Source organism: Alosa sapidissima, chromosome 22 (assembly GCF_018492685.1).
Source record: "Alosa sapidissima isolate fAloSap1 chromosome 22, fAloSap1.pri, whole genome shotgun sequence".
Classification (NCBI taxonomy): Eukaryota; Metazoa; Chordata; class Actinopteri; order Clupeiformes; family Clupeidae; genus Alosa; species Alosa sapidissima.
In genome coordinates this window covers 28187018-28201293 of record NC_055978.1, presented here as the reverse complement: position 1 = coordinate 28201293, position 14276 = coordinate 28187018, and the positions used below count along the sequence as shown (strand labels likewise).

The 14276-nt window shown below is 48.5% G+C and overlaps 1 protein-coding gene across 1 annotated transcript in view; it reads right to left on the bottom strand.

The window, feature by feature from the left end:
• tbc1d22a (TBC1 domain family, member 22a) overlaps positions 1-14276 on the bottom strand; it is an 82312-nt gene that overhangs the window by 42755 nt on the left and 25281 nt on the right. Inside the window, exon 10 of the mRNA XM_042077871.1 lies at positions 4552-4658. Coding sequence (XP_041933805.1) covers positions 4552-4658 — 107 coding nt within the window. The remainder of the gene's footprint in view (positions 1-4551; positions 4659-14276) is intronic.

Genomic DNA, 14276 nt, shown 5'->3' with positions numbered 1-14276 from the left:
AGAGAGTGAGAGAGATGGAGAAGAGACAGAGAGAGAGAAGCAGAGAAATGGAGAGAGAGAGAAAGAGGGCAAAAGAGAATGAGAAAGAGACAGAGACAGAGACTGAGAGACAGAGAGAGAGAGTGAGTGAGGCTGGCTGTGAAGACAGGCAGCTGTAATTAGAGGCAGCTCTCTCCCAAGGGTCTTGCTGTCATGAGCTGTTCTAAACCTGTCACTGCCAGTGTTTAACTTCACTCAATATTACACTTCCTCTGAGGCCAGCCAGAACCCGCACAGCAACATCAGCTTACCGGCCACAAATACACTCGCATGGCGGCAAATACACACACTCTACACACTCACACTCACACACAATATATTGTCTCTCTTCTAATCTGTCTGTAGCTCCACAGCACTGCTGTAATGCTGTTATTTCCACAGAGAGGTTGGAGTACTCCACTGCAGCAGTGCTGACATGAGTCTGTCCGATGCTTATTGAGGGCCACACTATGCAGCACTGCTCAGGAGCACTTTATTTGAATCCGAATTCGCACGTCTTCTGTTCCTTTGCTCAATCACGTAATGATCAACAGTCTCTCTCGTTTTCTCAGGCATGAAAACGGGTCGGGGGTGAAAAAGGGGAGAAGGGTGCGCGAAGAGGGAAATGGGCGTTTCATAGCAAAACAAGCGCGAGTGACATTGTTGCCAATAGTGCATAGCTTCCATGGAGTATGAAGTTGCCTAAAACCAGAGATTCATAAAGAAAACAAACTACAAAATGACTAATTTTTACAAAAAAATACCTTTATTTCTTCTTTTTGGCTTGGGCCTAAGTGTGAAGGGGCCGACTTGCGCTGTTTGGCAACATGCTTCAGCCTGGCCCTTCTCTCCTCCTCAGTAATCTACATGAGTTTTCTTTCTTTATTTATTTATTTCTTTGTGCCTGAAGATATCGGACATTTCTAAAGATTTCATAGGTCTAATGGACACTTCATAGCAGACTATTAGAATAAGTCTGAATAAGATAAGTGAGAATATTTGTTGGACCAAACCAGGTAATAAATAAACTTGGGTAGGGTAGACTAGGCTTTAATTTGTAAAATTGGTTTGAAATGTTTTAACCTGCAGCCTAGGCTAGTTACAGATTGTGACATTTTGCTAGTGTGTTTAACCAACCAATAAATTGTGTGAACAGCGTTCACATTACATGTTAAACCCTGTAGACACAGACTAGGCCTACTGATCAGGCCACTGGACATTTCTTAAAAGACAGCAGTACCCTGTCAAACACTGCTTTTGTCTCTGAACTCGACAAAACGCACCAGCCCAGTTTAGGAGCATTTAATTCAACCATTTAGTTATTCACATGAGCCTTTTCTATACTGATAAGTATGCCTATTTGCTTCACCTTTTGTCGATCTAGATGGCTCAAACTGCACGTATTCTTCATCAAATGAACTCGTTATGTCTATATTTCTGTCCAATATCGCTAACATTAACAGCCTATGCTATGTTACTACACCAATCTCAACGTCTTTTTCTGACAGAAGTTGAAAGTTTCAACTAGCCCACGTGTGACATCAATAAGCATCTCTCCTCGCCGGGCTCACATTCCAGCTGACATTTCAGACGCATATATCTGTAGTCACACAGACAGGGAGGCTATTCCAGTGCAAGCATTCTGTTCGCGTTGCATCTGCGGAAAAAATTAGCTTCCACTGTTTAATAGGCTAAATGCATAGGGGCTGCATTCACATAATCATTACTGGATCAGACAAGTTTTTAATTGGGCTCTTGTCTTACAACGCATTAAGATGCGTTCGCATCTGCGCGTGATTTGTAAACTCAGTTGTAACCCCATAACCCCCCCACACACACACACACAATATTTTCTCATCGGATCTGCGCGAACCACGCAAGTCCCCTTTTTTGGATTCAAAACGGCGAATTTCGCCAAAAGGTAAGGGGAACTACACCCACAATGTGCTATTCAAACTCCGCGAAGTGGTTTGGCATTCAGATTTGACAAATTCAAAAGGAAGCAGCAGCAGCAACTGCTAGCTCTCACTTTCCGTGCCTCTCCCTTGAGGCGGCGGAGTCAGGAGGGTCCTCTCCTCATCTGAGCCTGCACGTCTGTTGACAGATCACCCGGCGCCGTTAATCAGGGAGGGGGCTTCTCTGGCGGGGTGACCCCAGGGCTCGCGCTTGGCTCTGGACCCGGCACGGCGCGGCGCATGGAGGCGGCAGCAGCATGGAAGTGCTCCGGCAGTCCAGGGGCTCCGAGCGACGCCAGGGGCCCGTCACTCATCCTCTCCAACAGCTGGTGCCCTGACGTTCCTGTCAGACTTTCATTTTTTTTATTTATCTGCTGTTGTGTGTGTGTGTGTTTTTGCAATGCACGGGGGAGTGGTTCTGTGTTTGCCAGGGAAGCCTAATTTATCACTGATTGAGTGCTGTTTGTCGGCGTCCCCGGGGAGGGGCCAGAGCCTGTAAACGCTGTGCCTCCCGTCTGTCACTGCAATCACGTTTTAAGCATGGCCAGGGAGGATTAGTACTACACGCACCTGCACATTCATAGAGGTCAGCCTGGAAAGGGAGACTGCATGCTGTGTTTGTGAATGTGTTTGTGAGTGAGTGTGTGTGTGTGTGTGTGTGTGTGTGTGTGTGTGTGTGTGTGTGTGTGTGTGTGTGTGTAAGAACAAGAGTTTCTCATTGGGAAGTGAGGGCAGGTAGGAGAAGACAGAAGCTGTGTTGTTCTGGTGTTTTTATCTAGCGACCCTGGAGACCATCCTGGCAGCGCGGCCCAATTGGGAATGTGTTATGTAGGGTAGAGGGGGGTGCTAAGTAGCACAACCTTTCTTATTCCAAAACACGCAGGCGGGCACACACACACACACACACACACGCTTGAATGGTGTGCTCTCTTAAGGGACTACCTGGCAGCTAAGAGTCTTTTGATTCAACTAAATAACCAGTAGAGCTCATAGTGCATCATTGCCACCAGTGAAAATGGCTGTGCCAAGAAAGAGGCCAGGCTTGAAAGCTACCATTAACACTCAAAAACATATAACAGATGCATAAAAATATATATAGTAATAACCGCCCCCAAAAAAAACAACACAGCTCTTTTCTCCCATTGCTACGCTGGAAAAACATCACCAGTCTCCAACAGCCTGACCATCAAATTATGACTGGTCCCAGCTCACTTGAAAAGTATAGTATGTCTCTATCTAGACAATATTGTGGGTGTCTTTTTTACTTCCTGTGCATACAGGTCAAGTGAAAGCAACCAGCCATGACCAGTTCTTTGGCAGCCAGCTAGCTCTCAGAAACTACCGAGCATCTGCGCGAGCTCAAATAAAACACACACACACCAAATAAAAATCTCACTCACAAACAACCTGAGAGCAAATGCTCTTCACTGTGAAGTTGTGAAAGAAAACAATGAGGAGAAAATCATTAGCGCCTATGAGAATCTGCTTTGTACACACAAATTACTGCAGTAATTAGAGACAAAACGCCACAAAAGGTTCTGTGACTGGGAGTGCATTTTAATCTACTGCTGGCAAGAAAGGGTGAGCCCGCGAATACAAATGCCGTCTGAGTGGAAGGGGCTGTGTGTGTGTGTGTGTGTGTGTGTGTGTGTGTGTGTGTGTGTGTGTGTGTGTGTGTGTGTGTGTGTGTGTGTTTGAAGGAGTGTGAGTGTTTGGAAGTGTGTGTGTGTGTGTGTGTGTGTGTGTTTGAAGGAGTGTGAGTGTTTGGAAGTGTGTGTGTGTGTGTGTGTGTGTGTGTGTGTGTGTGTGTGTGTGTGTGAGAGAGTGAAATATCTCTCCTATATCTCTCTGAGTGCCAGGGCATAGATATGTGTGTAGGTGTTTAGCAAGCAGGCTTCTGATTGAGAACAAGCAGGCAAAAAAAAAAAAAAAATTAGCAAGTGTGCTTTCTCTGCCATCATCACTTTATGATCTTTACACAATGCCAGCAAAAAGCCCCAGACCCTACTCTCTGGCGAAGCCACCTGCAAACAGGGCTGTTTGTACAGAGCAGCACTTTACATGTGATAGGTGATACCTCAAGCCACAAGTCAAGCACCTACTGTACCTTGCAGCAGTGGTGCCTGGGGCACGATACATCAGGCGTACCAAACCAACACACATGTTCTATGGCTTTAAATCAATTAGAGCAAAAGTGTGTGTGTGTGTGTGTGTGTGTGTGTGTGTGTGTGTGTGTGTGTGTGTGTGTGGGGTTTGTGCTGTTCCAGTGGCGATTCGTTCTAAACTGAGCTTTTGGGGCACAGCGGGGACTATTCATCATGTGCTTTACTCCTGGAGAGACCAAGAGACTGAGCAAGACAGGATGGGACACTAACGCACAGAGGGACTCCTGCTCTGCATCATACACTTATACACTCGCACACAGTGGCCCCTCCACACACACACACACACACACACACAAGCAAGGACCAAGGACCAGTCGTGCTTTCCCAGAGGTGCTTCACACGCGCACACACACACACACACACGGCGTGAATTTAATCAGCCCAGCGCACTGGCAGAGGGGGAATCAATTTACCTGAATGCCGTCCAGCAGCTTGCTCATGCACCAGAAGCTGTCCGCCTCGATGTTCCGCAGAGCGTCCTCCTGCAGGCTGGAAACATCGAAATTTTCCACCTCTTCCTCTGCAAAAAAGGGGCCAGAACAAAGAGGAAGGGAGGGAGAGAGAGGGAGAGAGAGAAAGAGAGAGAGAGAGGGAGGGAGGGAGAGAGAGAGAGAGGAAGAGGGAGGGATGGAGACGCAGTGTTAGTGAGGGGGCCACCACCACACAGCAGGGGCCCCACACACACACACACACACACGCACACGTGTAAATTGGCATTCCTTAGACATTCAGCTGAGCTCCTGGCTTCCTGCTGCCACAGCGGTGCGTAGGCCGCGTCTGCAGGCAGTATTGAAAACTGATTGTCACATTCATGGATATTCCCGGCTATTATTGCCGTAGGTTTTGGCAAGAGGCAGCATTCGGCCTGCCTTGCATCCAGAGCGATCAAAATGAGGAGAACTACAGACAGCATTATGCACTGCTAGATGAGCCTGTGCGGCCGCATAGCAAGCCATACGTACAGGAGGTAGCCAACAATGAAAAGCAGATCGGCTGAATCTACTGCTTTCATGTGCTTGAAACCGGAGCACTCATACAATATAGATTATACATATATAGACCAGAGGTAGTGAATGGCCAGGGAACCTACATTAAAGCTGTGTGTTAACTGTCCCACTAGTGTATACAGCAGGGGTCTCCAGCCTTTCTCCTCCCAGAGCTAAAATAGCCTAAATGAAAATGGCTGAGAACAACTGGTGTTTTATTGGTTTTATTATGTATTAGCAGTAGCATGTATTGACATAGCTTATCTCCACCCAAAACAACTGAATAAGCTTCGTATGGGTTTTAAGGCTCCTTTCAACTCCTGTTTTTAGACTGTGAATTTGATTTGATAGGATTTTTAACAGATTTATAAAAATTTTGCTTGAGCCTTTTGAAAAGCTACTCAGAATCAGGAGAGGAGCTACCTGCGGGAGACACCTGGTACACAGTTACCTACTAACTCATTCCCCTACTGTTTTATTCCATTCCTAACATTTAGATTTGCTTATTCACACTTCTAGTGGCTAGTTCCTTACTACTGGCATATATTGACAACAAGAAAGCTTAATGGCTTCCCTCAATATTCCCTATCTACCCTAGGACACACACACACACACACCCACACACACACACACGGGAGGCAAACCTCCCTGGCCTCTCAGGTGAGTCTGTGTAGTGGTAGTGAAGCCTTTGAAAACTTCACATCTTTCATATTAAACAGGGCCCTGCCAGCTCCTCTCAGTCTCCTTGGCAACGGCAGTAGAACTGCGAGGTGCAGTGAACATGCTCAGATTGACAGGCCAGGCAGAGAGAGTACGCATATGGTGCCAGGCCTGAATCCCACTCACCACACACACACACACACTCACAGGCAGGCATAGAGTTTTTTATGATGCCATTACCCACACACACACACACACACACAAGGCGAGGCCGAGGGATACTACAAAGGGCTGAATCCAGTAGCGAGAGGGATCTCAACTGAATCCAAGGACTGCGATGCTTTTGTGAAAAACATGGAGTGTGTTAAAATGCCTCCCACCCATTGTTCAGTCAGTGGCCCCACTGGTCTTGTGCGGCTCCAGTGGTGGAGTGAGTGAGGTGCAGCAGTCCCCAGCTGGAGGAGCAACTACAGTAATGCAGCAATAACGCCCAGAATCTGGCAAGGACTCTTAGAGCACAACATCATCCTGCTGCACTCTTACTCATCAGAAAACAAGGACACGGACACAGAGAGAGAGAGAGAGAGAGAGAGAGAGAGAGAGAGAGAGAGAGAGAGAGAGAGAGAGAGAGAGAGAGAGAGAGAGAGAGAGAGACTGGGGGAGAGAGAGAGAGAGAAAGAGAGAGAAAGAAAAAAAAGTCTGGGGGAGAGAGAGAGAGATGAGGTGAGAGAGAGGGAAGGAAAGAGAGAGGGGTGAGAAAGACTTAAGAGAAAGGGTGTTACTGAGGAGTCAGCGTGGCATGCATAAAACAACAGCTCCTCCTCCTGTGGTCAGAGAGGTTACTACGCCCCAGTGGCAAGTCCATCATCCAGCCTGTACAGCAACAGCCGCTGCATGGCTTTGCATCTCAAATGGCCAGGTAACACTCACACATATTCGCAGACACACCCACACACAGCATCCATTAATAGAGGATAGTGTGAGTCACCAGTGCTTGGACACATGTGGAGGCAACAGCTAGATTCCTCATCCCAACACACTCGCTAACAGCATCATTACGGAGGTGAGTCAGCACGTGGCAGATTTGATTTAACTGGACAACACTAACCAACAAAGGAAGTGGGTCAGAGCTGCAACAAGACTGTGGAAGTAATGTGTGCATCATGGTTCATGTGCTCGGTGACAAAATACACAAGAGTGGGCGCTCGGAGGGATCACACACACACACACACACACACACACACACACACACTCACACACTCACACACTCACACACTCACACACTCACACACTCACACACACACACACACACACACACAAACGCTCACATTTTGAGAAGAGGCATCAGTGAAATGCTCGAAAAAATAAATAAATAAACTATAAACTGAGAACTCCCAGGGCCCCTCTTTGAGGGCACCATCCCACCATCTGTCCAAGCATATTCACATGGGAATGCCCGTTGCCCATGGAAACAGTGCTGTAACAACAGCAAGGTGACACGGGTAGCGCACTGGGGGAGCAGAAGGACTGGACACGGAGGAGCAGTGGAGGAAAATCTCTATGCAGCAGCTACATGTGTACTCCCATATACAAACACACACACACAAAAAGAAACATTGATCCTCTTTGTTCATTAACCTTTCCTCTGATCATTTCCAGCCAGAGTCCATCCTGTGACACTCACAGCCATGGTGTGGCTGCACTCTCACACAGCAGTGTAACGGCCTCCACCAGTGCACACGGGCCACCACAGAAAACTCAACAACCCTGGGAGCTCCTCGAAAAAGAATGCGATTGCATGTTTCTTTTTATTCTGGGTGCATTTCTGGTGCGGTGTGGCCTGTATGTTTGGATAAGTCTAATTGGAGCACGGCTGCCTGCTAGCAGTAGTTGGAGTTGGGGCTCAGCAGGGACACCTGCACAGTGCTCAGGGGACACTCCCAAGGCTACCATACACAAGTTATTAATTAGCACAGGCTGCCAGTGGCCTCATTCTCCCAGCCACACGAGCGCTCGTCTTAGCAAAACACATGCACGCACACACACACGCACGCACACACACGCACACACGCACGCACACACGCACGCACACACACACACACACACAACAATCAAATGAAAACACAGGAGTGAGATCTTTCAAGTTCTTTCATGGCGAGTGGTGTAGTCCCAAAAGAAATGGCCCATTCTGCAGAAGAGACATTTTATTTGGTGTCTCTGGCTTTTGTCTCTATTTATCTGCTGGGTGACCAGAGCAGCCCTCTGTGCTCAGCCTCACGCAGCTCTGTCCATCTGGAGTGAGGAGTCTTGCTGGCCCCGGTCAGAGGTTCCTGTTGGCCGCAGGCTGCTTTCCTGTGTACCTGGGCACAGGGTAGGCTCCCCCCGCGGCACCGGGGCACGCACAGCTGTGAGAAGTGCTCGGCCATGCCAACCGGCATCAAACGAGCCGACAGCTCCACGGCCCCGCCATCTGCCTAGGGACAAGCCTTCTGCCCACCGGATCGGGGGGGGGGGGGGGGGGACGTGTTGGGATGGGGAAGAGTGGCGAGCCGCGAGCCCACGAGCGACTCGTAACCCGGCCAAGAAAGAGCGGCTCCACTTCAGCCCCACGCTCCAGAGGTCAATCAGACAACGGTTTCATCATGGACACCGTAATCTGACCAACTGGGCCCAATTACACACAACAGCCACGTCGCCCCACGTTGCCTAATGAGTATTAAATGGATTCCATAGAGGTGTAATTGAAGCCGTGGATAATTAATATGGAATCTGCTTGGCAAACTTGTCGTTCTAACACACCAGAAAATGAGTCCTAGGAGCATAATTACAATGTAAGAGTGGCACTGCGTGAAATGCAAGGTGGGGATCCATCTGTGGCGTATGGAAATATTCATCTGGATGTGATGAGCAGGACGGCTAAAGGAGGGGGGGGGGGGGGGGGGGGGCTTGGGCTGGGGACTGGGCGATTGGGCACAATCAGAAAGGAAAGGCTGCCCCTGTGCCTGATTGGACTGTGTGTGTTCAAGTTCCCCCACAGCACAATGCAGATGGCCAGATGGCCGACCGTCCTGCACAAGACTCACAAAACAACCAAGAGAACTGGCTGCAATCAGGATCCCTGATTACATATGCTTTTATTAACATTTCTGCTAAACCTGTCCAGAAGGAGCCGTGGACAATCCTTGGAGGAGAACCTTCTCTTATCTCGATCACTTAGTTCTTAGATCAAAAATTAAACAAGCATCTGAAATGCATGAAACCACCAAGGCTCTATTAACGGTGCAAGTGATACCAATCGTTGTCCTCGTGCACCTTTTCTGCGTTCCTTCAGGCGGACGCTTTTAGGTGCCGGGAGCCGAGCGGAGCAGTCAGGGTTTTGTGTGCGCGCGACACAAAGGAAAACAAAGGAAAAGTAAATCTCAAGAGCCACCGTATGTCTGGAGCAGATAATGGCTTTGAAATCCCATTATTACAGCCAGTTTATTTAATAGAGCACGGAGCAAAATGCCAAGGACCGTCTGAATCTCGGCGCCTTTCCTCTAAACTGCAGCCACTAGATCTGAGCTAGAATAAAATGTCCACTGCACTGCCAACCTTGTGACACTGTGATCTCAGGCGGTGGGCTGGGGGAGACGAGGAGGGGGGGGGGAGAGAAAAGGAGAACTAGAAGAGAAATGGCTTTACTTCAGTCCCCTCCAGAGTGTCATCCAGCAAACCTCCACCTTAAAGCACTCTTCTCCAGGTTCCCCCAGGCGATAGAGGGGCCCCTTCTGCCTTTTACAGCCCACACCTTTGCCTTCTCCACCGAGCAGAGGATTTCAGAGCACTCCAATAAGAAAGCAGCCCTCTCTCAGGACACCACTTAAAACACACAACTACACAAATCATCAATGTTTAGCTCTCAGATACTGCTCCCTTGCCTTGTAACCATGGTAATTGGAACAAGTGAGCAGATCGTTTCGGGGAATGTTTCTGGGCTTTTTATGGTTGCTTGGTGCCAAAGCAGGCAGGCGTTTTCCGACCGCGGTCCGGCGGCGTTATATATTTTGAATGGAATGGGACGTGAAGGATCTCTGCGGCATGTTTGACACGAGAATGCTCTTTACAGCACCGTCAACAACTTCCATTGTGTGACATGTCTTATCCCATGATTCACCACTTTGGCAGGAGAAAGTGAAGGGAGGGAGGGAGGCTTCAAAAGAGCTGCTATTATCAGAGGCTGGAAAATGAAAGTTTCCAGAGTGTGAAATATGAGGGCAGATCAGTCCATTAAGGAATTAATTTGTGGTTATCTGGAGACTCAGTAAAATCATTAGCCATACAGTAATGAGAAGTTCTTAAGACATTCTGGGCACAGGCTGACAATTAAGCTGTACATTGAGCCAGCATCAACTGATAAATATGCAAGAGAAATTCTATAGTTACAAATCTGTGTACATGGATGATTGCAAGGCATGGAGTGGCATATTTTTTTCTTAAAACTGATTACTTTCTTAATTGTTATAAATTGCGTTAGGTCAAGCATGACACATCCCACTGATGAAAATGAACAAAGAGCGATTTCTCAATGCAGGAATCTGTGCAGAAATTCAATTTATGGCTTTTTATAGCAGAGTAATTAACTTAATCCAAAAATATTCAATAACCACGATTACTCAGAGAAAACGAATGACTTCGTGACAGGACAATTTCTCTAAATCATTCTCAGCTTCGCTGCGTTTTACATCTTTATATGAGAAAACGTATGTTAAGCCTGAAAATCGGATTTATCTAAGGTCACTGCTTGGACATCAAAGCATATTTCACACAGCAAACTTGGTTGGCTCAGCCAGGGAGCTATAGAATATATTTTCTATAGACAGACACTCGATGGATAAAAAGTTGTAAAACGGAGAACACATTGTTCACGCATGACTAAAAAAGTTCATTAACACAATTACATCGCTGTCCCTATAAACTTTCCACAAGCACCTAAAGAGGTCTGGAGAGCCATCCGCTCAATGAGCAACTGAAGTAGAGGAAGAGTAGAAAAATACCCTCCACCGCATGTCAGAAGACATACCGAGGCAATCACTTAACAACTCGTTAGAGCAAATCAGGGGCGTTAATCAGACCTGCATTAAAATCAGCACTTGGCTCGCCACTCCAAATGGGGAGATCTGAACAAACCGATACTCATTAAAGGCAAGGCGATGTGTTCCACACCAGTGACCGTTCAATCCGCCATCACAAGTCCCCACCTCTCAGTCAATGGGCCCCGTGAGTGGGAGCCGGGTGTGGATCTATGGGGGATGTGAGCTGCTCTTCATGCACCATGTGTTAAGAGCCTGCAATCTAAAAGCAGAGAGGCAAGAGCACTTTGGCAAAAAAAGAGAGAGAGCACGTGAGAGTGCCAGCGGCTCCGAGGCCTGCTGGACCTCAGCATGCTCCCGCTCCACTGCAGCTCCCGCCAGGCTGGCCAGAGAGGCCCTGGTGCTGAGCTCAGCCCGCTCCTCGCCGGGCGGCGTTTGCCACCTGGGCTGCCTGCGCTCTGCCTTGCCGAGTGCTGGGACACAGAAGCCTCTTCCCTGAGAAAAGCAAGAGGCATTTCCCACTCACAGCAGGAGGCCCCCGTCTAGCCAGCTACCACACAGGAGCCTGGGGTTAGGCTGCATCCGCACGTTTGATCACGGGCTTGTGAGCGTGCGCACACACACACACACACACACACACACACACACACACACAGACAGACACATGCGCGCACACACACACACGCAGACACAAACAGACACACACAGACACAGACATACACAACAGACACACACACACAGACACACACAACAGACACACAGACACACACATACATACATACATACATAAACATGCGCAGAAGCCAACTCCATATTCATGGGATTCCACTGGGCAAATCCTTTGAGTGCCGTTTACACCAGAGCTGTTTAGAGCATCTGTCAAAGGCACTCAGTGTCGGGCTTACAGTAAACCTTTCCTGTGCAGGAGTCGGCATGTTCCTCCTGCCTTCGTTCTAGCGCCGCTAAATAAGCGCACTGCAGGCCTACTGCGCCAGCCACAGTCTGCATCCTGTTCCTTCTCAATCAATGGACAGGAACTGTGAATGAGCAGAGAGGACATTTTGACACGATAAGAACGCCATGGTGCGGAATAAGCAGGCCATTCGTGACACCGGGCTGATGCAGCTATGAATGTTTCCATCCACCCTCATGCTTTCACATGCCACTTTCACTCTCATCTCAAATGAGGGTCCATGCACCACTGGACCGGTCTCCCAATACATCCAATGTGAATACAATGGAAGGGCCCGACACAAGCATGTTACACTGCAGTTAGCAAATGCACAAGATGCAACAAAACACCAAGTTTCTTTAAGAGGTGAATAAAGAGGAGGGGGGTTAGGAGATAAGCCCATTGCAATAAGTGTGTGTGTGAAAAAGAGGAAGTGTATGCATGCGTGTGTGTGAGTGTGTGTGTGTGTGTGTGTGTGTGTGTGTGTGTGTGAGAGAGAGAGTGTGAGTGTGAAAGAGAGAAAGAGAGAGAGAGAGAGAGAGAGAGAGAGAGAGTAGGTGAGAGAGAGAGAGAGAGAGAGAGAGAGAGCAGGTGAGAGTGAGTAAGTGAGAGAGAGCTCCCCTACCTGCTGCTGTGAGGGCCATTAATTAAGGTGGCTGGGCAAGACGTGTGGGAGCTGTGCTCCTGCGTCTGCAGGCCGAGCGTGAGTGCCGCGCCTCCCCTCAAGAGTGCATTCCTCCCCTCCTAATTACATTAACTCCCATTAACTCTCCTCTGCACAACTCCTGGGCCCAGGGGCCTGAGTGGGGCGCAGTGCCCAGTCGGCACCAGAGGGTCTATTAGAGCGCAGACCACTCCCGGCTCTCCGCAGGGCGTTCAACACGGCCTCGCGTGATTCATCAAGACTGTCCAGTCTGCTACCGCCACCATCGCCTTTATTTTTTTCGCTGCCACGGACGGACTGCTCTAAGACGAGCCCACAACTCACTCTTCTGTTTAGAGCCATTCCTCCCGTTTGCCGCAGTTCCTCTGGGCCCTCCCTGGAGCGCTGCAGCGAATGACAGCCTTGGGCAGCTCAGGTCAGTGGTGGCGTGAGGGGGCGGGGTGCTATGGATGAGAGGGGGTGAGGCGAGGCAAGCCCGAGAGGAAGGTAGCCGCCAGTGGTCACTCACGACCGCAGAGCAGACCAACAACCGGCAGGATCCAGCTCGCAAGCCACCATGGCACTGTTGCCAGGGCAACACCGGCGAGTACAGCCAGCCTGGAGACGAGCAGAAAACGGAGAGCGAGGACGAGGCGGAATACGGCTCAGCCGCTGAACCCTACGCCACATCTTAAGCAAATGTCTAACGAAATCACACTCTCACTGGTTCGCATCATTTCTCAATGAGGCCATCTCCCTTTGGGTGCATAAGTACAGAACACCAATAACAGGGCCCATTTATCATCTCCCAGGAGAAGCCTCCAGAGATGAGCACCACTGGAGCAAACACTCCCTCTACAAGTTCATCTTGACTGAATCTATATGTTGAAAAGATGTAAATTACAATATAGATCTCCAGACAGTCAATACTTTGCCATATTAAAAAACAACCATACCTTCCAATCAGGTGCATCCTCTTTAATTAGAACGCTTTAGAAATCGCCTAACGAGAAATTAGATTGGCCTTCAAAAACAGAATTAGTCTTGACTTAGATGATGAAGGAAAGAAAACAATAACTAAACCTTTCAGCTACATGATTTGCTCAAATCAATAGCCTCTTCAAATAAGGGATGGCACACCAGATTAAGAATATCGATGGGGGAGAAATGCATGGCTGAGCCACGCCTTTGAGAGGGGCATATGATTAGATGAGGAGTGAATAATGATATCTGGCTCTGATTAACAGAAAGCCGCTGATGAAAACCGACCGTTTCATCCGAAGCCAGAGCCGCTGGCGGCTTCAGGAAATGATGATGTGTAGTCAAGCATTCACCTCACAGTTGGGTCAGACACCTCGGATAAGCCCGCAACAAAGAGAGAGAAAGAGAAAACGATACGGCAGTGACAGGTGATTTCAGGTCATGAAATCAAATACTAGTGGGGACAGCCAGATTTAGTAAATGTCAGCCAAAGCTGCCTTGTGTACCCTGTTCTTTCTAGATCCGCATAAGACCTCTCACTGACTGCTGTTTTTTTTTTGTTTTTTTTACAAGCAAGGTCTCAATGACACATGTCATGCTCTGCTGCCTCCGGTGGCCAAGCGTGGTACGCTGCGTGCCCTTAAACTGTCGTTCCATCCTGCTCCTTGGTTTTTAAGACTCAATGATGTCAAGCACGACTCCTTTAACAAGCTCTGCTCATGTCATAACAGCATCTCTTGTAGGCAAGGACGCGTTGTCACACCCAACTAAATTTGACTATCTACCTATTACGTCCCCTAACTAAGCGCAGAAAGGGATTGAACCCCAGTGACAATTGCAGTCC